General features: G+C 40.7%; 1 protein-coding gene across 2 annotated transcripts in view; it reads right to left on the bottom strand.

Annotated features, from left to right (window-relative positions):
* ome (dipeptidyl peptidase 4 omega) overlaps nucleotides 1-23768 on the bottom strand; it is a 182363-nt gene that overhangs the window by 153054 nt on the left and 5541 nt on the right. The window contains exons 1-2 of one of the 2 annotated variants that reach the window (XM_066731812.1): nucleotides 15875-16060; nucleotides 10486-10639 (exon numbers count right to left, since the gene is read on the bottom strand). The exons of the other annotated variant lie outside the window; for it this stretch is intronic. Of the exons in view, the coding sequence (XP_066587909.1) occupies nucleotides 10486-10512 (27 nt within the window). The 5' untranslated portion in view covers nucleotides 10513-10639; nucleotides 15875-16060. Of the gene's footprint in view, nucleotides 1-10485; nucleotides 10640-15874; nucleotides 16061-23768 lie in introns of those variants that run through there. 2 annotated transcript variants of the gene reach the window in all.

Below are 23768 nucleotides of genomic sequence, written 5' to 3'. Positions count from 1 at the left end.
CGGAAAAATCTACGCTACTGGACCGAGATGTGAAGTAGGAAGGTGAAGTGAAGAGTGAAAAGGTGAGTAGCAGAGGATTTCTAGGCTTTTGTCATTTATAAACTGACGGCGACGTTCAGATTGCCTCCTCGTGACAAATCTCATTACTCTTTACTTTTCTCACTAAAATTCGTCACGTCTCCTACTTCTTATCTACTCTTGTGCTCTTAATCACCATCCCCTCCTCCTGGACCTTCTCCCTCTTTAATAATAGGATGGTTTCATTAAACCAATAGCCTCCGTTAATATCGCAAACATTGCCATTAATCGCTATATTAAACGATCCTGTGTCCCCTCAAACATGCTTCTGACTTTTGACATCCATTAACTGTTTTATGATAGACCTTGATTTACGGTGTCATCCAAGATCGCTCTGGTAAATGAAGGATGAAAGTTTGGCTCTATAAAGACGAGATTGAAATATTAATTTCCCTAAGGCAACTTGGTTCCAATCATTAATAAATTCTTTTCATGTTCCTCAATAATACAGCGTTTTAACTTATTAAAATTGAAGTTCTAAAATGGGAATCTTCGCCGCGAAAGGAATTGAAATTTTCGTGGAATTTTCAGTGGGAAATGTAAAAAGCAAGTTAAGAAGGATGGGGAGGAAAGAAAGGTGGTTAAGTTTCCGGCTGAAATACGACATTATGAGAGAGGTGACGTAATATTAGGAAGGTACGTGTCGTTCCGAGTGGAAGGAGGAAGATTTGCTTGGACACGATGTCCTCCAGGACCAAAACGCTGAACAAGAGTTTATCTGTGCTTGCTCTCCAACTTCTCCGCTACCCTCTTCCTTTTAACGTACTTTTTATCCGCGCTAACTCCCATTCGCCTTTTGCACTTTTTTTCCACCCTCTCAGTTTTCAGGCAAACCCTTCCTTCTCGACCCCCCTTATCACGATGTCCGGTAATGAACCGTTTTCGCCTCAGAAACTAAGAAAGATTCTTTGGTCCATTCGCCAAGAAGAAAATTCGATTCGCCAATGTGGTAGCATCAACATCGTTTCAGCGACGCCCTCCCACTAATTTTTCTCTAGTTTCCTCCTCATAACGATTTATAATCGGACCAATCCCATCCCATCCAAATCCAAATCCACACTCCCGTACACAAACAAAGTCCTACTCGAGGTCTGATCGAGGAATTCTTCTGGCAAAGCTGGAGTTTTTTTTAATGCTTCTAATACTTTATTTTGCATCATTCAAACGCAAAGCACGCTGCTAAATCGCTGGCTAAACGTGCCTTTCTAGCTATCCAATTGACGCTCGCTGCAATATAATTCCCGACTAAAGCTACCAACGTTGAAACCTCTGTAAACCTGATTTTCTCCCTAGTATTATTCGCAAATTATCCAGGTACCTTGCTAGCTTTCTCATTATTTCCAACTTGGCTGATTCCCAGTGTAAACGCGATTTTTCCTTAAAATCCAACAACAACAGATTCTCGATATAATTATTTTAATCTTTTACGAAAGGCTCGTATTTGTGAAAATGAGAAAAGAATGACAAACATATTCTAGACGAGTGGAACAATATGGTATACTGTAATTGATCATTTTAGCAGTTTACTAATCTGCATTATTGAGTCAATAACAATGCACGGCTGCAATATCCATTCATTAGGAGCCTGGTAATGTCCTTCGCACAATGGGAAATTGCGATAAATTAAATAACACATGCCGGCTGTTCAATAATTTGCCGCATTTTAATATAAAGCGAGTGGAACTCGCGTGGAATCAATGAATGTTGATTCGATAAAATACTCTACAAAAATTCATTGACTATGAGATGTAAAATGATCCGTTTGCAGAGCCAACGATCACAAATATTGAAGCAATATATATATAATTATTCCTAAGAAGATATTTGTATCTAATGCAATTTCATAAGAAATTTTGCTCGTGACCGTGCAATATTTTATAATGCTTATAAATTTGGCCCTCTTCGAGAGATTTGAAATCGGGATCTCCTTTAGTCGAGCAATAATTCAGCTCGGCCATCTTGGAAATGTTTCTTGAATTTTTCTCAGCTCTCTTACGACAAGGAAAGAGAGAGAGAGAGAGAGAGAGAGAGAGAGAGAATGGGAGTAGTACTAGCGCGGTTATTCCCCTAACGGAGAGAGAAAAATAAAGAAATCGCGAATCAGGATTTTGCGAGAATAAAGTCCCACTAGACCCAGATATCCGCGAGCACTTGTATCAGTTCCGAGCCAATTCTTAGCGGTGCGCGAAACGTTTTGCACGACCGTTCTCGAGACTCCTTGGAAAATGCTCGTGAAAACAATGGGGTCTTTAATGAATCGGCCACGGGTGGCGAATAGCACGTTTCGCCCAAAACACAAAAATACGATGCTACGTCATTCGCTAAAAGCCTAATAAATCCACTGCACGTCAACCTATTTCCCCTCCCCTTTTTGGCATAAAATATTTCCATCATTTCCACTGGCATAGGGATAGATAGGTATTGCCGGGGAGAGGATCGCTTTTCGTTCGTCGTTTTGGCTTATTCCGAGAGGAGAGGCTAATAGGGAGTGACGGAGAGGAAACGGAAAGGAAAACGGAAGGTATGGATTGTTGGAGCTGCTGCATCGGTCTCCGTTCATCAGACGTGTCATAAGCGTCACGTGTCAGATAAAGAGGGGGAAGGGAGGAGGGGAAGGATGCGACGCGCCAAGGTTGAAAAAGAAGAGGAAGAAGGAAAAGCAGAAGCCGTGTGTCCCATATAGGCGCACGTAGCGGTTTCACCACCGGGCCATATCACCAAGCTCGAGCTGCACTTTGAGTCGCTGCCAATTCAATTCTTACTCGCGGGTATATTTGAGAGATATGTCACCGTACGAGAGAGAGAGAGACTCCCCCCCCCCTCTCTCTCTCTCTCTCTTTCCTCCACGCTATATGTATATACGTCGCTGATGGGTGTCCGTGAACGACTTCGCCAATAATCCCCCTCGCCTTGCCAGTTGCCATTGGTCGTGGTGGTACTAGAAGGGAGGAAAGCGAGCAGCGAAACCCCCAACGACTTTTCACGAACGAGATAAGGAGCCAGGACGGAAGAAAAAGTTGCCAGGCGAGGAAGAGACGGGTCAAAGGTGCGAGAAGGTATTACGACAGTCGAGAAAATAAGTAGATCGATGAATTCCTAAAAGGCTGCTTTCCATTTCTCCACGTATATGTAGGAATCTTATATTTTCCGAATCGAACAATTTCCACACGAATTTCATTATACTCGAACCGGAAATGGAAGGATTTTCCGCGAACCTCCGTTACTTCCGGTCTCTTCCAGGAGCCAAGCGAAATTGCACGGATTACGGACCCGTATACGAAATAGCCAGCGATATTCGGTTTGGTTTGATTAATCGAGCCACTGCGTCGGTAATACGGTCCTGCAGAAACATGCTTTAATCGTTTAATGGCCGGAGCAATGTGTACGTATGCTGTTTATTACATATGTATATCAGATTGCCAGAGATTACACGCGTCTCCGATAGAATCACCGGCGACGCGCCACGAGGATGAAATTATTGCTAAACGCTTAAACAGAGAGCTATAATAAGTATAATATTTGGCCTTTGTTTACAAACAAAAGAATCATGCGTCTTCTTCCCAACGAGCACGCTTGCATCTCCGAGAAATGTTATTGTTTACCTAAAGCTGCATCAGTCTAAGTTTGTGTACAATACGTATTATCTGGAGATTTGCAGTAGGGTGGATCAAAGCGATTGTAAATAGAGAAGATTCCATTTGCTAAGAAATAAGCTCGTGGGTAAAAAGCATAGAGAACCACTGCTACGGCATCGCTGTCATATTATAAGCGTGTAAATAGAGGCAAGACAGTCTTTTTTTTTTTTTTTTTTTTTTTTTTCAAGCATATAGCACACAGACTTTGAAAAGAGCGGCCGGTTCATTCGTATTGTTTCTTATGAGAAGCGAAGGCAAAACGCGTGCGGGAAAAATGCATACTTCCCATAAATATCGGACATACGCGATACTCCACTCCGTGGATGCTTTTCCCGCGCGCGCGTTTCTCCTTGCCGGAAAAGCCAGACCGTTTTTCGAAATGAACGCTCTCCGTGCTGGTGCGTGTGTAGTAACGTAAGTTCAAATATTTACCCTGACAAAAATACGAATTTTTAGCGAGACTTTTTTCAACTCCACCTATATCTAGGACACTTATCCTTACATTTTACCAGCCAGCCTTTCTCCCAACTTTTGCCAGGCAAGCAAATTCTCTATGACCTCCTGCGTCCTCCGCTTGAACGCCTCGTCTTTTCAAGCCGTTTCATAAATAATTTCTCGCGTCCTTTGCGTCACGGAATCTTTTTGATCTTTTAGCGGTAAAACTTTTGGATCGTCCAAATTTATGGATCTTGTTGTTCTCCAGGTGTCTTTCACGAGGCTCGCATATTTGTAAAGGAGGGCACGCGTAGATCCAGCGGAGCAACTCGAAACTACAGTTGCGAGTGCTGCGACGTCAGCACGTAAATTTGAGTAGAGTGCGAATCAAAGTTTAACTGTGCGGCTGTGTGGCCGCAGCTTTGCATTCCGCACGGCTCGGGAGAATCGCACGCTCCGCAGCTTGTACCGCTGCGTTCTCTCTGCTGCTTTATTCCCGTTGCATTTCCTATTCATAAGAGCCAGCCATGCTATATAGCCGAGCATTTGTAAATACAAATCTCTATGTTCCATTTTCGATGCTCACAAACCCCGACACTTTGCCGCGTTAGCCATAAGTAAATATCATCTAATTATACCAAATATGACTCTCCAGCTACTCCATTCTCTATAATTGACCCATCCTGTACAGAGCTAACCATTACAAAATAACCCCGCCCCCCTTTCACCTTCCGCCATATCCACTCGTGACCCATCAATTCTATTATTTAGCCACTTGTGTACTTAAACAAGTCTCAGATGTATATCATTATTTCAGATTGATGGACCTTTTTCGATTAAGAATCCTATATTACGCGCGGAATAAGCTTAAGAAGAAATGCCGAGATAATTAGATAAAGCTTCCGACGTTATACCTTGCTGGATTAACTATATATTTCAGCTTCGCTACAAACAATTCCAGTAAAAATGAAGGAATTTCTGCAAAATGAGAGAACACGACGCGGACACATTAGTACAATATCAATTACAGCATAGATTAGAATTCATCGAGAGAGAATGAGAAATCACGTGTTTTATGATATTGTAATATAGTGACGAGAGTGGTATAGAAGTCGTCGGTGGAAAACATATTTAAACGTCATTTAAATCTAATCTACTGTTGATTGTAAGCGCGATGCATTGTTGAAATTTATGGTATTTTCATGATAACAACGAGCTAATAATTAACGGGCTACAAACTAATAATAATAATAGGTCACCTGTTGGCAGGAAATTAGCTTTCGACTTGTAGAGCTAATGCATTAATCACACTCTGTTTTGTAATGAGACGATCAGCAACAAACATGTTTTTCCTACCTCGGTGAAAAATATTTTCATCGGTTAGTCAACAACGCTGTTCTGCCAAGTTGAAACTTTCAGTAGATAGGTACAGGAAACAATCGAGTTCCTTCATCTTACAAAGACCAAAGTTTCGCAAAGTACAAAACTAGTTTAACGTTTAGCCTAAGTTAATAATTACTTATTTACTTACTTTTGTCTCCTATTTATGCAGACACAACTATTAGCATCATACACCTTTCCAGCAGTTTAATTAAAGTTTTCGATATAGCCAAAGCGCCGGAACAAACAGAATTGCAGGAGATAAAGGGATCTTTTTTCAGACAGAAATTTCTAACGGTGGAAGCATTATTGTACGTGCAACGGACAGTGAACTATAAGGTAATTCTAATTAATTTCAAACCTTCCTACCAAGCCTGCAGGAGAAACGAGCGAAAGAAAGCAAGCAGTTATCGACTAATTTGAAAACAAACCAACAAATTACAGCGTTGGGAAATGACGATGTAAGCGAAATTAACCGATTCGTTTCGGACTCTCCGTTCGTGATCAGCCTTAATCGTGACAGAAAAGGTATGAGAGGAGATTGCTGGGGTTTTATTTTCTCGCCCAATTTTTGCTCCCTGCTGAATTTTATCAGCAGAGGATCGTGGTAAGAGACCAAGATTTGTAGGTTTCGCGCCGCTTTCTCCTTACTTTAACGGAAGGTTAAAGGACACGACGGGTTAGTACAGGATAGAATAGGATAGAGATGGCCGAGGCTCGACGCGTCTTGTCGGAGAAAGTGCAGGCTGGGTCAGAAAGTTGTTGGTGGCTTCGTCGTCGTTAACCAGGCCCTACCACGACTACGTGGTTCCGCTACTTCCTAACTTAGCGGCTCGCTAAACTTTGTACTAGCTGCTTGAACTTCCTTGGCCCTGAGAAAGAGAATCACTTTGAACATTTCCAACGGTCTATCTCTCGCTCTCTCGCTCTTTCACATTCAGGATGAACCAAGTCAACGTGGTTAAAAATTCTTTTATTTTAAATTTCTTCCTAGACACTGTTTTCCTCGGTTATCACGCGTCACGCGACTTTTTGAATGCAACGATGTAAATACGTAGAGAAAGAGAGAGAAAGAGAGAGAGAGGGAGAGAGAGAGAGACTCATCCCTTATTCCAGAGTGAACTCCTCATTCCTGGGAATCACTTTAAACATTACCAACGATGTCCTGGTACCTTCTCTCATATTTAGCATGTGCAAAACCAACGTAGCCAAAAAGCCTTATATTTTATATTTTGATCTAAATACAATTTTCTCAATTATTTCGTGTGTCGCTCGAGTTTTTGAATTCAACGACATAAATATGTTGAAAGGCTCGTTCCTTATTAAGGCATTTCTACGAGTGAATTCCACGTATTGTGCGGCCCGTCCCGTTGGAACTCTGGGCATTCGAGTAATTCGCAAGTGGCAGGTAACGGGTGGACTATACTGCAGGCTGCCTGGTCCCATGGCACAACGAGGGAACGGTAACGAGAGGATGTAAGGTAAGCATAAGTATGCGCCCTTATCACGGATGAACACTAATTTGGCAGCTTTACGATTCCGTGAGCACAAGCTTCTATCCTGTACCGCGTACTGTAACCCAAAACAACTTATATATTCTCTCGTTTTCACTTCCCTACAATTAAGGTCAAAGGTCAACGTCCTAAAAACGTGGTAACTCCTTCATCATTCTTCTACGACAAAGACAGAAACGTTCTCGCGTGTATATATTCAGATATTCAAGCGGATCAGAAAATATCAGCTTTCACTCGTGCAAACCAACCAAAGAATCACTCGTGAATTTCGTCATTCGAAATAGGGTCACCGTGGGTCGTCGATATACGTTCTATGCTATAAGCAAATGCCTATCGTGAAAATAAAATCTACTCGAGCAGCAATTTCAATCAACCGATCAATTATTCATCAAATATGACGCTTGCGGTGCGCAAGGCTCGTAATGAGGATTCATCCAGTTAATTTCGCGTGCCGTCGGCTCCACGAAATATCATCATAGTCGTCGTCGTCGTCGTCGCCAACGCTGCCGAACCCCTGCAAGCAGAGCGTCCTCTTCTGGTATCCATGAATCATCCCCTTCTCTCCGCATCCCCTTCAATCCTTCCTACCCTCTCTAAACCAAAATAACGAGAAACATCGTTCCACCAAAATTCAACCAATAACTGATAAATATTCATCTATTAAAGCAATAAAGTTAGCTTACTTAAATTTAAGCTAAACTCAACTACAGTTTTAATAATCCGAACAAAATATTAGAGATAGACGCAATTCAAATATGATATAATTTACTTTCTAAAGTAGGTAAATAATGTAAGTAAAATGCAAGGAGGATAGTTAGGAGAATCTATGTGAGGTTAGCTGATTGACATTGGAGTAACCTTCAGTGAGGCAAAGCACGATGGCTATATCACCTAAATCGTAAATATTAGCTATACCAATTTGCTAATTATTAACAAATTTCTCAAATACTGAAGTACATATACAAGGTATGCCAATTTAGAAATAAATTTATGGAATAATTTACAGAACTTTTATAATTCGATTAGATCGTATATTCGGTTTAAGCGAAGTTTTGAAGGACATGTGAACGTTGCCATGAGTTATTAAAACAGAGCCCCATTTTTATTGCCTATTCTTATAGCCTATCTCAACAGCTTTCTAAAATCCTTTTTTTAGCTGATCCGGTCGTTTACCAAATATTTCAATTTAAAAATATATACATATAGATAAGCGACTGACCTATGCGTATCACACACCCGTAGCAGTCACGCACAATACTTCAGCCAACCCCATTCCTACACGTACAGATTTAAATGGAAATATCTCGTAAACGACTGTATGAAATGAAAAAATGGTAAAAGGGTTTGGAAAGTTCTTGAGATAAGCTACAAGGGTATACAATAAAAATGGGACTTCTATTTTAAAAATTCAAAGTGATCTGTACATACTCTTTAACACTTTATCCAAGCTCAAACCGAATTAATCATCTAAAAGAGTTTAAAAATAATTAATAATATATTTATTAAAATTGTTTTTTTCTAAAATGTTTAGTTTTTGTAATTTTGTGCTCTTCCGGCTATTTTGGGACTTCCTATGTATCTCTCAATACACTAGGTTATTATTCAGGCTATGATACACCTGTGTATACTAGAAATATTAAAGGTAGAGACTATCGAAAGAGATGAATCGTCGTATTAAAATGTCCACTGTGTTCTTTTTCTACTTGTAGGCAGTTACCACTGCGGCGTACTAATCCACATGCTGTGTAATTCTTCCTTTAGCTAGATTCTCAGAATCTCTGTTCCAATATAATTAAAGTTCAGGAGAAAACCTGGAAACTTAAAGAACTACTTCTTCGGACCGTATGGTGCTCTGGCATATCTGTGGCAAAGATTTGTCCGCATACGATCTTTAACCCTTTTATACACACTCGAGTGTCCTTATCCATTTCATCGAGTTTTTACTTGCAGCTAGAGTAACAATTGAGATGCGGACTTTGGTATACGAAAGACCGTTATTTATATAGTTCTTGTAGAAAATTAAATATACGTAAAAAAACAATTTTTCCAATTTTTAAATGAAAAAAAAATACCTTCATACTTAAATGACAGGTTAGAAATATTTTGTTGAGGTAATAGGGATAAATAAATTGATAATTAAAATAACTTTTGTGTTAGAAATATTTCCTTTATAAACATTCCATACATTTGTTTATTGAATTGTAACGCTCATTGCTTACTGTTTGCTCACATACGATACATGCTTTTCTGTTTTTTGTGACTTTCTATTATCATCCTTAAACATATATATCAGCTATCTTTTTTCTGTTTATTTTTTCTTTAGTTACTTTAGGTGTCGTAGGCAAGGGTAGTCTAATAATAAATTCTATTACGAGTTTCGTAGCAAAACTACGCATTTAATGAATTGAATATAGAGAGTAACTTGTATTGTATATTGCTAATGATTTTAATCTAAAATGTAGAGTTTTATTTATGAAAACTTGTTAGTTTATATATACAATAACAGGTTGGTCGCACATTATCGCGAGGTATTCCAAAATTCTAACAGAAGACGCGCTAACAGAGTATTACAGCTTTCGAGTAAATTTTTCAAATCACTATATACTTGAGGCCCAAAAGCAAATCCTAACGTCCTTGAATGTTCCACAACTCTCATCTACCTCTTAAATATCAAAATCATCCCCCAATACCAAAATTTGGATCTTTGGAACTTTATTAAATTTGGGATAATTTTTCTACCATCATATAAGATCTCACACATCTTCGTTATATCTCTTTCGAGTATTCCCCATCCACTGTATCTCTGTATTAATCGCTGGCGAGGTAGCATACCAGATTTCAATTTGAAGTCCCAAAAGGGGCTTTGCTGGCAAGGCTAATTGTTAAACTAGCCAAAAGACAGCTTCAACACGTACACTGATCTTCTTTTTCAAGCTGCGTTTGGGATAGCTGCACAATGAATTATCGTGTATCAATGTGATTATCGAGTGGCTACACAGATCACGCAAATGTTAAATTGACTATTAAAAATCGATCATGAAATGATTCAGTGTAGTGCGACGTCGTGATCACTTCCTTAACTGACATATTAGACAGAAATAAAAGTCTACACACATTACTAAAGTAACATAGACGTCCAGGTACACGATGTTACAATTATATATAGACTGTAGATAGAAAGAGGTAAGAACTTCCTGGAAAAATATAAATAGAACAGTAATTGGTTCGTTCGACCTTTACTGTTTTACCAGAGTTAATTAATTAGCCCGAATCGTTGATTCCATTACTTCGTTTAGAAGTTGATTAATTATTAGAGGAGGGGAGAGCGTGTTTTCTCAGCAAGCAAGGAGCAAGGATATAACTTCATGGAGGGTAAGGGTAAGGTAGCAAAGGAGAAGTAAGAAAAGAAAAAAAAAAGTGAGTAGAGATAGAGCACAACTTACACTAACGTTGAGGCTGCTCTCCGTCATAGTTGCTGGCAGTTGATAGCGAATCGAGATCTCGCAGGATATATATTCTCAGGAATAAATCCGTCAGTTAACACTTTTCCTTCCGTCTCCGTCCTTTCCTCCAGCTGTCCTGTTTACTCCTCGATTCCTGCTCCCGATTCAATCAATCCAATCCATTAATCATCCCTTTCGCACGGCGCACCCACCGCTCTCATTAATTTTTCACGCAATGCCGCTTTGTTGTTATCTACAGGGGTTTTCTCTAACATTGCGGTTGAGATTTACTTTTACTTGACTATAGTACTCCTCGGTATTACAATATATCGTTTAATTTAATAGAATTCGAAGCGAATAAGATCCGCTGAAAAAATTACTATTATATAACGGGAATGAACGGTGAAAGTTGTTGTGCTGGAAAAGCGACGGGAAATCAACGCTTCGAGATTTGACGAAACGTGATAATGGTGAGTTCTATAGTCAAATAACACGAATCCTATTAAATTCCGTTGTTGGAGAAAACCCGGTGTATCATATCTGTGTAGCGAAAGAGTGGAGGAGGAGAAACCGTGGAAAATGAACAAATAATCCAGTAGAGTCAAACGGGGATGAAGGGATGAAAACTGTCCCATGAAAAAAATCCGTGGATCGGTGGCTGGGGGGTTGTCGAGGCCTGGCACGGCTTACTCCAGCCACGTCACTCTTTCAAAATGTTCCTGACTTGACTTTGACGAAGATGTATTTCGTCTTCGCTTACGCTGACCGCTATCCTCCCGTCAAAAAACATACCGTAGCCATTCAAAATTTATATAATAACGTCCTCCGATACATATATACAGATTTATAAAAGATCCGCGCTGCCACTTGCGAATACATCTCTCATCTTCGTTTACCTCGACCATTTCTCTCTCGCCAAAAAAGATGCTGTGGCCATTGAAAATTTATTTAATAGCGTCGACCTATATACACATTTATAAAAGATTCGCGGTGCTATTTGCGAAGACAGCTTTCTTCATCTGCGCTGACAGTTCTCCCCTTGATAAAAATATAGCTTAGTAAAAAAGGCTCGTACTACATCGCCGTTCAATTAACGCCAATCAGAAAATTTCAGATATTTTAGAGAAATTTAAGGAAAACGTTTCTGTACTACTTTTAATTCGAGACTTTCATTTTTCATTTATTTATTAACAAAAATTGAGTGTTCTATCGGAAGTACATATTTTTAAGTCACCTTCAAGATTTGTTTGATAAATAAAAACAGAAATAAATTATGCAGAAACGATTCTTATCGAAAAATTTTATTTATTTTTCCATGACCACCGTATTTCTCAGAGCATTAAACCGCGATCGATTACAAGCTTTGTATTATTTTTATAATATTCAGTATAGTTTCTGAACGAAAAATTTAAATTATGTAAAAAACTTGTAAAAAATTTTTACTATAAAAAGCAAAGTTTGCTCGCGTTGAAAAGGAATTTTCAGATAAAATCGTTGTAACTGTGTAAAAGTAAAAAATTTTAAAAATCCTTCATTCAGCCCTTAAAAATATATTCCTCTAAATAATCAATGATTTTGATTTGAGATAAGCGGTACGTATTCATAAAAGATAGGCGATGTCATTTGCGAATACAGCCCGTCCTCGTTATACCCTGACCGTTTTCCCCTCAACAAAAACGATGCCGTGATCTTTCAAAATATATACACAATAACGGCCGCAGATACACGGGATTCGTATAAAAGATCCACCCTGCCATTTGCGAAATCGAATCCGGTATAGCCCGAGTTCCCACTAATCGCCACTCTCGGTCATTTTTCTTCATCTCTGCCAAATGCGTCATTAAAAAAGGAGAAAAATAGAGTCTCCGCGCAGCTGAATAGCGTGAAGAACCGCTACACAGGCGCAGCTATGGCTCCTTTCACTATCGCTATTTTCGATAACGCGGAAATCTTTTTTTTTCTTTCGCCGATGGTAATTCCACCGGTGACATGGATCACGTAATTTTTCTGCGGCATCCGAGTAAATGGAATGAAATATCCATTGGACGCTGTTATCGGAATACAAGATCGATTTCGCGGCTCTTTCAATAAAACTTTCTGTCGGAAAAGACTGTCGATCTTTTTTCTCAAACTACCCCCCCCCCCCCCCCACCCTATCCTCATCACCCATCCTTATCCATCTATAACCGAACGCAGCTTCTCGCTTACACCTTTTCCATTTGATCGCACGATTTTTCAACGCTGCTTTTCTTTCAACTTTACGCTTCCCCTTTGACCTCGCTTAAATAAACGTCGCCGACTAAAATTACCCACCCCTCTTAACCTACACTCGCCCTTCAAACTATTCCACATCCTCTTGTTTTTATTCCAATTTTACCAAGCCTTCCTCTCTCCTTTGCCAATTACGAAATATACGTGCACGTTTTTTCCAACTTTAACCACTTGATTGAAATGTTAACGAATACTAAAATACTGGCGAAAACTGCTGTATAAATCATTTATTTCAATGATTATTATATGACAAAAAACTGTATTCGGTTTCATTCGGCCATTATGACGATATTTTAATTGGAAGGGAATATTTTTGACGTTTATGATATGCTATATCGCGATGTTTCGAGTGATTGTGGTTAAAAATTGCGAATCGTACAGTTGAAGGAGCTTGGAATTTTCAGGGTTGAAAAAGAATGTATTAATCGCGATGCACTTGGGTCGCGTTAAAAGCACCTGAGTTGCTGGGTCGCTTAGGACGACTCTATCGCACTTTAGCATGGACCGACATTAATTGTAAATAATCGTGGGACCACCCACGTGTTCCCCAACGACCTCTACTTTTGCAGTTTGACTTATGACCCCGATATACGATATTTTAGTCCTATTCTCCCCTTTAGCCGTATCTTGCTTCCATACCTTCCTAGAAAACAATTGGAAACCCGTAAAAATTACGATCGATAAAATCTCATCGTATTTTTTCCACCACGAAAAATACTAAAAATTTTCCTCCATGTTCGAACGAAGATCAATTTGTTGCTTAAGAAATCAAGCGGAAGTCGATAAGTCGATGAAAGATCGCCGAGAATTCTGCGAATCCAGTGGCCAAACGTAATTAATGCGCTGCTGGAATGCTGTGATAGATATTATGATCAAAGTTCAAGGTCAAAGATACTAATTATGTCGACCGACTAATCCGGCTTGCAACAGCGGCGTTGAGGGGCATTGGAATTTAATAATCGTTCGGAGTGGGGAAATACGCGCGCGCCATTCGATAAATCAGTCGGAATGATTTTATTTTCATTTTTGGTGAAAAAAACGCGTTGCTCCGGAAAATGGAAAACGTTCGCTTGCGCCTTTCATTAAAAACGAAAAAAAGAATAAAGATAAAATAACGAGTAGCAGGAATAAACGTGAATTTACATTAGGCCAAACTCTGACGTACAAGTGGAAAAGACGCGTGCTTGAAACACCCGTCACGTTCGCGTCATACTCAAACCGCACGTATTTCGTACACGCTAATCTGTCACCGTGCCAAGCATTAGTATCAGCGACATTGAGATGTATCTATCTATCCCACACAGCACGCAGCTTCTACGAGGAACCACTTGTGCTCGTAAGCATAAATCGAGCCTCGCGTGTCAGCCATCGTCGAAACGTCATTCCAACTGAGATTCGAACCCAGGACAAAATGGAGAAGCACAATAAACGACGAAATCCGTGCAACGGCCTCGTTAAGGAGAACGACACGACGATCGAGTCAACCGACCTCGATTAATCGCGACCTCGTTCGGTTAATTGACTGAATTTCGATTTTTACGAGTGATAGGCAAACACAGATCGAGAATTTCTTTGCTTTTTCCTCTCTCTCTCTCTCTCTCTCTCTCTCTCTCTTCTCTTCTCTTTTACGCGCGACAAGGTGAAGGGAGAAGGGGAGAGAAAGTAAAATTTTGACCTAGAGATAAAAATGTATGAAAAATTCAAGCATAGCCGGCAAGTGCAACGTGGCCTTCCACTCCCACTTTGATCCCGGCGAAACACACGCTACGCCCTACTTGTAGAAAAATACTTTCACCGTGATTGTAACAGGTCGACCTTCCCGTAATGCCACTCTCTTCCGAATAAGATCCATGATTATCCTCTCAGTGAAAAATACAGCTAAATACAATCTCATCACCGTATCACGCTTATTATTCTCATTTCATATGGCAAAATTTTCCACGATTAATTTTTCATAACCTGGGTGATGCGTCTCGCGACAGCACAGCGTTCTTTATGTTGCGGTTGGTTCACCCTAAAAGAAGAAGCCCCGACTACCTGCTCCAGTATAATTTCCATTGTTTACCAGCCGATAAGGAGCAAAGCATCGAGCGATATTAAATTCTTCGAGGCTATTGCATAAAATTTCACTGGGTCCACTTCTGATTGGTTAAACGGGCCAGACACTTGCACGTGTATTACGCTCGAGCAACAAGAATTTTATGAATAACTCGCTGTAACGCGCGATATAGATGCCTCTGTATACATACACTCACTCGGAATGAATATAAAAGTCGTAGGAATCGTCCTTGGGGACGCGAGATTTTCGCTGAATCTTCCTGGCTTGTCAATAAAAATTGCCAACCTCTGCAGTTTAACGTCCACTGGCTTCCGCGCTGAATTTCTTACAACGTAATCCATATGGACCGGCCGGTCACCGGTGAATGGTGACGTACCCCCATGGTAGTCGATGAGTTAACACGAGAAGCACACATAGAATGGTAGAGATTATGTTTCCGAAGCACAGCGGGGTCTAGTTATTGGTAAACGCGGTGAGCATTGGTTCCAGTTAAAAGAAAGGCTAGGAAAAAACAGCTAGCATGGACGGGAATGGCAGTGACACCGCAAGAATACTTGAGTGTAATTTTGGAACACAACCAAAATTCAGCGTATATCCGTTGAATATTCATGAGCTACATAAACATCGCACAGACGTTCCATTACGGATACATCTCCGTCTAACAGCATCCAAGTGATACTCCGTACGAAAGATGCATAAATCAAGGCTGATACGAATTCTCACGGAGCTGATCCATTTATTCGCTGTTCGGAAATGCGTCTCGCGGGATGCGAAACGGCATCGAAAGCAATGCGGAATTCTCTTCTGAGCGTGAAAACTCGACCGGTCGGAATGGGCGCATCTCATGGAAAATTCCAAAATGTCCAGAATTCCAGATTCGCGAAATTACGTAGCGGCATCGCGTGGAAAATTGAACGGCGGCCGGTTCCGAGAATTCCTTCCAATCATTCCATCCGTTTATCCGGGATTTTTGTTCTTTTTTTAGAAGCGAATGGGAAGTTGGAATATCGGCGGCGCACCATCAGGAATTTTGACAAGTGCAGAGAAATCGTGCCTCACCTATGGTATATAAAAACGTTCGGTAGCTGGACGTGGCTACGGACGACGATGCTTCCGGATGAAAAAGAAGAAGACGTAGAACAGGACGAAGTAGAAGTGGAAGAGGAACGAGAATAGACGAAAAGAAACGGAGACGGTATCGCGTGCTCGTTGAAAAGAAAAAAACCGGAGAAGAGACCGACCACCTTCGATGGTCGGCGGCGAACTGGCGAGCGAACCGGGTTCGTTCGGGTTGTTGAGTTGTTGGCGAGCGGAGAACCGAGGAGGAAGCGAGCGGGGGGTGGCAGGAGGAGGGGCTGCCTGCGGTGGTATACATAGGTGGGTAGAGGAAGCACAGCGGAGGAGCGAAGAGTGAAGCGAGTCTGGAGTGAGAAGGAACGCGGAGAATGTGGGGGGGGGGGGGGGGGACGAACCGCGTGATGCGAATGGAGAACGGAGAGTGTAGAGCGGAGGCGCCGAATAAACCTGCCCGAGTCCTTCCTTGCCGGCGGAGAAGCTGGCAATGTGTTCGTACGTCTGCAGGCAGGCTTGACACGACTGTGTGTTTGCGCGTGTGCGTGTGCGCGCGCGCACTCTCGGTGTCTGTGGAACCGCACCGCGCGTGGTGTAAAGGGGGAGGAGGGGGGGGGGGGGAGGAGATCCGTTGAGTTCCCGTGGTGTTCCAAGGGGGCTCGAGGGAGGGAACGAGAACTCATCGGTTGTGTAGATACCTGTTGAACACCTTGACTACGGACAGACGGACGAACCGACGGACAGACTCAGGAGCCCTTGCTCCTTCGAGCACGACGACCACCAGAAGGGTTAGTCGAGTCTAACCGTTACCCGTACCAAACCAAACCAAACTCCTACCGCTATTCTTCAAAGGGTAAAACGATCCTAACCTCAAGCTTCGACCCACATCCTTCTCGTTTTACTCTCTCAAAATCTTAACGTCCAATACACTTGGGATTTTTTTTCTTTCCTTAGGATTGGATCTTGGCTCTAGCCGGGTAATAAATTAATTTTATACCAGAGTTTTCGTATTCTTATTTCACCTTTGTATTGGAATGTGATCGTTGCTTCTTATATGAGAGAGCGTGTCTGAGATTGTTAAGCGACGCTACGACTGACTATTTGAGACCACTCGAAACTATACGAGTAACCATTTTCTAACTCGACCCTCGTTCCAAACCTTTTCAACGACTATCAAATACGATCGGGGACCACCAATTGCATTGGTTCCCGTCGTATAATCGTGAAATACAGAAACAAAGGTGGTTGGTTGACTCTCCGGTGATTGCTTCAATTATGGTCACATTAATATAAAGGTCGTGCACGACTTTATAATGGATGCTTAACCAAACATCCTTGCATAATACATATGTGTGTATAGTTGTATGTGTATATATTGATCCTTGCGAATTTGATACGTTGGTCCCGATGCGAGAATTTTGCGCATGAATGATTATTCGTATATATAAATACCTTTGGTTAATACATGCATACGTTTTCCTTTAGTTTTTAACAATTCCGCACATTGCTGCTTGGTCATTAATCAATTATGCAACATATAACAATAAAGTATTGGATATTCTCCGGAAGACCGAAGATTAACTATGTTATTGAACAATACGATTCCTTTTCAGCTTATCATGACAAGCTCGACTGCTCGGAATTCTGCAATCTCGCCTCGACCTTAATACTCAACGACATTCACGGAGGAAAATCCTGCTAATTGTTCGAGACTGACGGAGCTCAGCAAATTCCGCGTAATAGCGCAAGGGTTATGCAAACAAGTTTGTTCGGAGTATTGATTGGTGTGGGAATTGACGTTTCTTTGGGTGGAACGAGCGAAAAAGGAGAAAAGGGGGAGGGGGAGGGAGAAGGGAGAGGGGAAAGAAAGGAATCGAGTGTCGAAGTGAAAATAGATTAGGCGTGAATAGTCGAGGAGAGAGTAGAGCGAGGCAAAAAGCTGGAGTCACGTGGCTTTGTGTGTATAATCCATTCGGATTGGAGGAGATGGAGTGTGCTCTATGTAGTATACATGTTATTGTTTACTCAAGGACGAAAAAGAAGCGAAACGCTCTACGGTATTTCAAAAGTGCTCTCCATCAATTTTGTTTTTCAGGTCTACGGTTTTATTCGCGGCTAAAGCCACGCCGTAATCACGAGTTCAATCCGTAGGTAGCACAGCTTCCTCCTCGCGGGAGTGTAATTTCAAGGTTCTTAACTGTTCCCGAAGGCTGTTTTACTTTCCTTCTTACACAGTCTCGCTCAGCCCTTCCTTTAAGCGATTTCGAATCACGTTACAGCAGCCTGGTGCTACCACACTGAATTACTTTCCCAGATTAAGCTTGTCTGGGGCTACTTCCACAAATTGTCACTTTAATTTGCGTTTAATGAGCTGCTTTGCCGTTCCTGCCCTTCCGCTCCCTCTCTCCCTCTCCCCCGCGCGCCTTCGTATAAATTTCCACTTCCTTTCTAGTCCTAAAAGCTTTAATTATCATTTATAAAAGTACGAGAGCCAATACACGCGAACTCCACACAGCCACAACTGCAATGCCCGAAACTATGTAAATGTATACGGTGTGCGCTGTTGAAGTTTGTCAGTTTTACCGAATTTCGAAGAAGTTTTTCGTCATTCTCTCTCTTCAGCCCTCTGCTCCAGGAAATTAACGATTTTAATAGCTGCTCTTTGTAATTACGCAAGGCGAGAGGAAAGATAAGGGGAGGGGGTGTAGAGTGTAAACAAAAAATACAATCATTCTTTTTATTGTTAAATCGTCTAGGGGAAAAGCCATTTCATCGCGCAATAAACGACGTTGCTCCCATCGAGTTGCAGCTCCGTGGATAAAATATGTCAGTGGCGCTATAAAACTTAAGATCCAAGTGCAAAAAGTCGCCATTTTCATTCCACCCAGCTATTACGGGAGAGGTGGTCTCACGCGAGATCTCGAATCCCCTATATACTGATCAGATTACACTCTATCCAAACTGTATTAAATAGCATCCATGTTATTGTCTTATTTCAGGAAGAACCTAATCTATTTCTTTAATGTCCGATGCACTTTTCAATGCATATAAACAACGAATTCTCTTATAGCGTGATCCGACCAATAGCGAGCCTCGAGGCAAACATAACTTGCAACTCTTCGTAACTTTTCAATTAAGGCCTGGAATTAAGAACCGTATAAGAATTTTCTGCCTAGAATTCCCTCTTCCACATATTGCCAAATTCAGCACAATATTTTCAAAACACTCTGCACACAATGTGCTTCACTAGTGTGGATGCAGCTCGACTATTTTATGACAGTGTATACAATGAATTATTTATTCTTTCGTATTTTCCATATTTCTAATCAACTTTGATATTTGCTATATGTATATATAATTTATATATTTATTAAATTCCAAAGAGTTTAAAATAAACAAATTTTACGTAGAAACTTGTGTTAATTTTTTAATTATTATGTAAATGCTTGTAATGATCAAAAAGTGTAAAAACAAACTCGTCTTTTCTGAGAAATAAGCTGGCTTCTCTTTATCATAAAAAAGTCATCTGTTCGTTTCTTATACATATTATAATATTATGTTTTATATTGTTTAAAAAATCTTTTAAACGTTGGTACATCTCTGAAAAAACAATTGTCAAATTTAAATACATTACTTTTTGCTATTGTTTAAAAAGCACAATTGTTGCAAATTAGGGGGAAAGTCTCCTTACCTTCTTTCCAGAGTTTATTTTTTGTTCCTCTTCTTAAAATATGCTCAGCTTTAAGTAACATATAGCCAATGAAACTAATCGAGTTTATTCACTTCATTAATTATACATGAAATATAAATACATGCCTTACGTAAACTTTAAGTTAATAACAATTCCATACCACTCTGAATAGTAATACACAAAGTGCAAGCGAGAATATCAATTAGACTATATGGCGCTTAGCTCTCAAACACTTGAGCTGTGGATTGAAAACAGTGGAATTTACTGTATATATTGCCGAGCAGTTTTTAACGAAGGATACAGTCTTGTTCTCAAATTTATGGAAATGTTATAGGAATTTATATTGGACAGCAATGCAAAGTTTTCTGTAATAAATATTACGGAGGAACATTTGATTACGTAAGAGCGCTATAGCCTCGCAGTATACAAGGAAGGTAAGAATCGCTCGTAAAAACGAAAATATGCTATTAATGGAGGTTTATGAAGAAACTGAAGGTACCCTTTAATCCGTAGAAATAGCTGAACAGCTCAAAATCACTGTAGTCAAAACGCCTTTTTTCAAATTGGTGCAACACTTAGCTCAAAAAGATCTCAACCGATTTCATTGTTATTACGTTTTAAAAGTATTACAATTTCTCGTTTGGAGAACTTACTTGTTAAAAGTTATATTTTACATAACTTTTTGAAGAGAAAAAAGAATGAAAATTGCCTATTTTCTTTCATAGCAGCTATTTATGTTTACATCGCTTTTTGCATAAAGATATGTTCATCCAAAGGGGGTATTTATTATAATTACGATATTAAAAAAACGATTTTTTTGCTTCTAGCAGAAATTACAAGTGTTACGTGTCGATTAACGATGTTCATACAGACAGCATAACATTTACGTTGAATTTTTCATGCTATTTAAAATAAAAAAACCATAGGCCAATACTTATAGAAGCATACATAAACGAATATGTGAAAACAGGAAATCGATTTTACGTTTCTTTAAACCTGAAAAATTAAGTAAAATTCACCATTATCTCCTGATGCAAGACCATACAAGACTCCATCCAGCCTTAAGATCCTGAACTATGGTAAGGAGCAAGGTTTCAGAGTCTTCGGTGCATGGAAGCGTTTAACAAAGGCGAAAAGTAGCTGGGTGTAATGGGGAAAAATTGAGTAAGCTAGGCATGGGAGTGCGCATAGAGGTAGGGGGTGATGGCGAGTGGTGAACGGGGTTTATTGGGAGTAAAATAAAGGTAGCTCGGATGTGGCCGACAATAAAACTTTCATTTGGCGTCGGTTGTTCAATGGAGCGGTAGATATCGATAAAGTTAGCGGTAACGTCGTGCCGTTAAGTTGGCACGCTAGTCAATAAACGTCTGGATAAAGGAGGATGGAGGAAGTTGTGGCGAAAAGAGCCTCGAGGTAAGTAAGAGGAGCATTGCGCCACGTGGGCTAAGCTGCTAACGAAAGATGCATCAAAAGCAAAGGTTTTCGCGCCCCAGTCAACTGTTAAACGAGCCAAACAGCCCGCGGGCAAAACACACTGCGAGAACCGGTTAAAAGGCACCTGTTCTGCAGCCCTAGTGATTCTTCCCCCTTCGAGCCCAACGAATTAACGTTCCAGCTTCGGCTTGCAGCCCCCGCCCCTCCTGACCTTTCACCTTCCATCACCATTCGTGTCAACCTCCTTTCAAAATCATCGGACGAGCCTTTTCCGCGAAATGACCCCTCGTTAAATCAAACAGCCCCAGGTCATTGACCTCATCCCCTCGTTCTTTCAAAACGACTCCAAACGTAGATTCTTCGACTTTGTTATTTTTCTGTGTTTTTTTTTTTTTTAACTACTCTGCTCGCTCGTGTTTCAAATTTCAGATTGACACGTGTATTTACCACGGTGGACGGAGAATATATCCAAGTGGTAAATCAGAGAACCATAATCGAGCCAGGAGCCACTCAGCGTTTGATTGTTAAATTCCTAAGCATCGTGATGGCCGTATAAACAAGAGGAACACGCGCCACCACCCATCATGCGAATGTCCACGCTCCAGTGTATATTTGTTGTCGACGTCGAGCCCGCACTTAACGAAGCTTTCGATAAGAGGATCAACAGCGGTAATCAAATTAGTACTTCATTATACCACGCATGACCTCTTCTCATCGTTTTCCCATCAAACTATTATACACTAACCACATTCTTACTCCGAATGGGCTATATAACTCGGTTGTAGGTGCAATTTTTACGTCAATTCGTTAATAAAGCCCAGTGCGATTCCTTTAAAGTTTTTTATCAGTGGAAATAAAGGAAAGTGGCTGATAAGAAAGTATTTCTTACAAATGTCACTTATCAGACCCTTGTGACTTTTCCCTCTTCAATTATCATTATCACGGATATGCGGGTGGCATCCGCGGGGTCCGAAGGAGGGAGAGAAAAAGTTTTGGTTCTTGGGTGTGCAGCAGTATCGAACACAGTTGGAGCGAGGCGAATCGCAGGAGTCTTCGTCATAAGGTCTGCTTCCCACGTTTTCTACGCTTTTCGTATAAAATTGCGCGCAATAAGCCGCTGGTCGTGCTTGGAATATTGAAATGTAGTCGCACAGATACAAGTACGCTCTTCGCTGCTTGTCTGGTGAGCGCAGCAAATATAAAGATTAAAATTTACTTCTAACGGGACGAATAATCCTCCAAACTCTAAATTAATAATCGTACAATATGTATTTTTCGTGGGTGCGAAAACCGTTCCCTTGCTCTTCAATGCAGGGAAACGAACCATTAATTTATCAGTCGAACCCAGCATCCTGGATCAAGGACATTATATATATACAACATCGAGATAAGCTTCCAGCAAAGTATGGTCCCGTGTTAAAGATATAAAACTTTTAAGATAAGCCTTCTTCCTCTTCTGTTTTTCTATACTTGTAAGGGTCGCGAGTCATAAAAGCGTCTGATTAATATAAAGACTTCTTCACTGGCACATATAGAGGCAAACGATGGAATCAGCCCCGTTGGAGATTTATGGAGGCATTTTTCATCGAACGTCACGGCGATAATGCAGTGATCCTAATATGATCCAATTCTGCGTAACGTTCGAGAAGCCCGTAAAAAGTTGTAAGTTACGCGTACGTCGCTGTGAGGTCTCCGAGGGATATGAGTCAAGGGATAGGGAAGCGTAACAACGTGGGAGTCCCTCCCTTATTACTCCTGGACAGAAGAGGTGGTGCCCGTAATAATAAAGCCCCACGAAATCTTGAATCAACGAGTTTTCAAAATTCTTTCAATTTCCAAAGCTCCATGGCGAAACTACACTAACAGGACACGCCAATTTTACGAGTCACTTTGCTGCGAAATATCGCGAAAGTTTTGCGATACTTAGTGGTGCAGAAATTGTCGCGAAAATCGCTGGCTAAATTTCACTCTTCCACCTGTAACAGCTAGCGTATCGCGTCGTTACACGAAACTTTAACTTTGCCCCATCAGTTCCTCCATTGTCCAAAATGCTATCACTATGGAAAGTTACAAGGAGCTTTTACCACTTGTGGATGTTCGTTCGGAGACTAGCCAATAAACATCCTTTCGCTAGCTTCGACAATAAAGTAACCGAAGGGAAGCAATCAGTGGGAGAAACAGCAAATTAAATAAAATTAGCAATGCACTTTTTTCTACAAAAAAATCCTATATATATATAAGATTATCGGAATATTTAGTAACGCAGAAATTGTCAGGAAAATAAATTCCACTCGTCCATCACGCGTAACAGCGTATCACTACGTTACACACGAAACTTTAGCTTTACCTAGCTCCTATATATCGTTCTCCATTGTCCAAAATGCTGCTACCACCATAGGTAGTTACAAAGACCTTTTTTGTGGATTTTCATTGGAAGAGCAGCCAATAAATAGCGTTTGGAGCTTTCGCGATGGGGTAATCGATGTGGAACTATTGGTGGAAGAAACAACAAACGAAATAAAATTTGTTATGCGTTTTTTTAACGAGGAGCTTTAAGAGTCGCTGGAGGAATGCGAGAGAGATAGGTGGAGGGTTTTTCTTAACGTTTGCCGTGACTATAGGAGTTTTAAGGGGGGCATAAAAGGAGGAATAGCGTCATTGGCCAGCTATATACCAGACGATAAATTGATTGGACCATAATGCGATAATGATCGACTGCCGCTGGAATTGGAATTGCGGCCAGCCGATAGGGCTTGC

Source organism: Prorops nasuta, unplaced genomic scaffold, assembly GCF_024137725.1.
Source record: "Prorops nasuta isolate Cenicafe-Biocafe unplaced genomic scaffold, Cenicafe_Pnas_1.2 PNAS00009, whole genome shotgun sequence".
NCBI classification, from domain to species: Eukaryota; Metazoa; Arthropoda; class Insecta; order Hymenoptera; family Bethylidae; genus Prorops; species Prorops nasuta.
The sequence above is the reverse complement of the archived record's forward strand: the minus strand, read 5'-3'. Positions and strand labels throughout refer to the sequence as shown.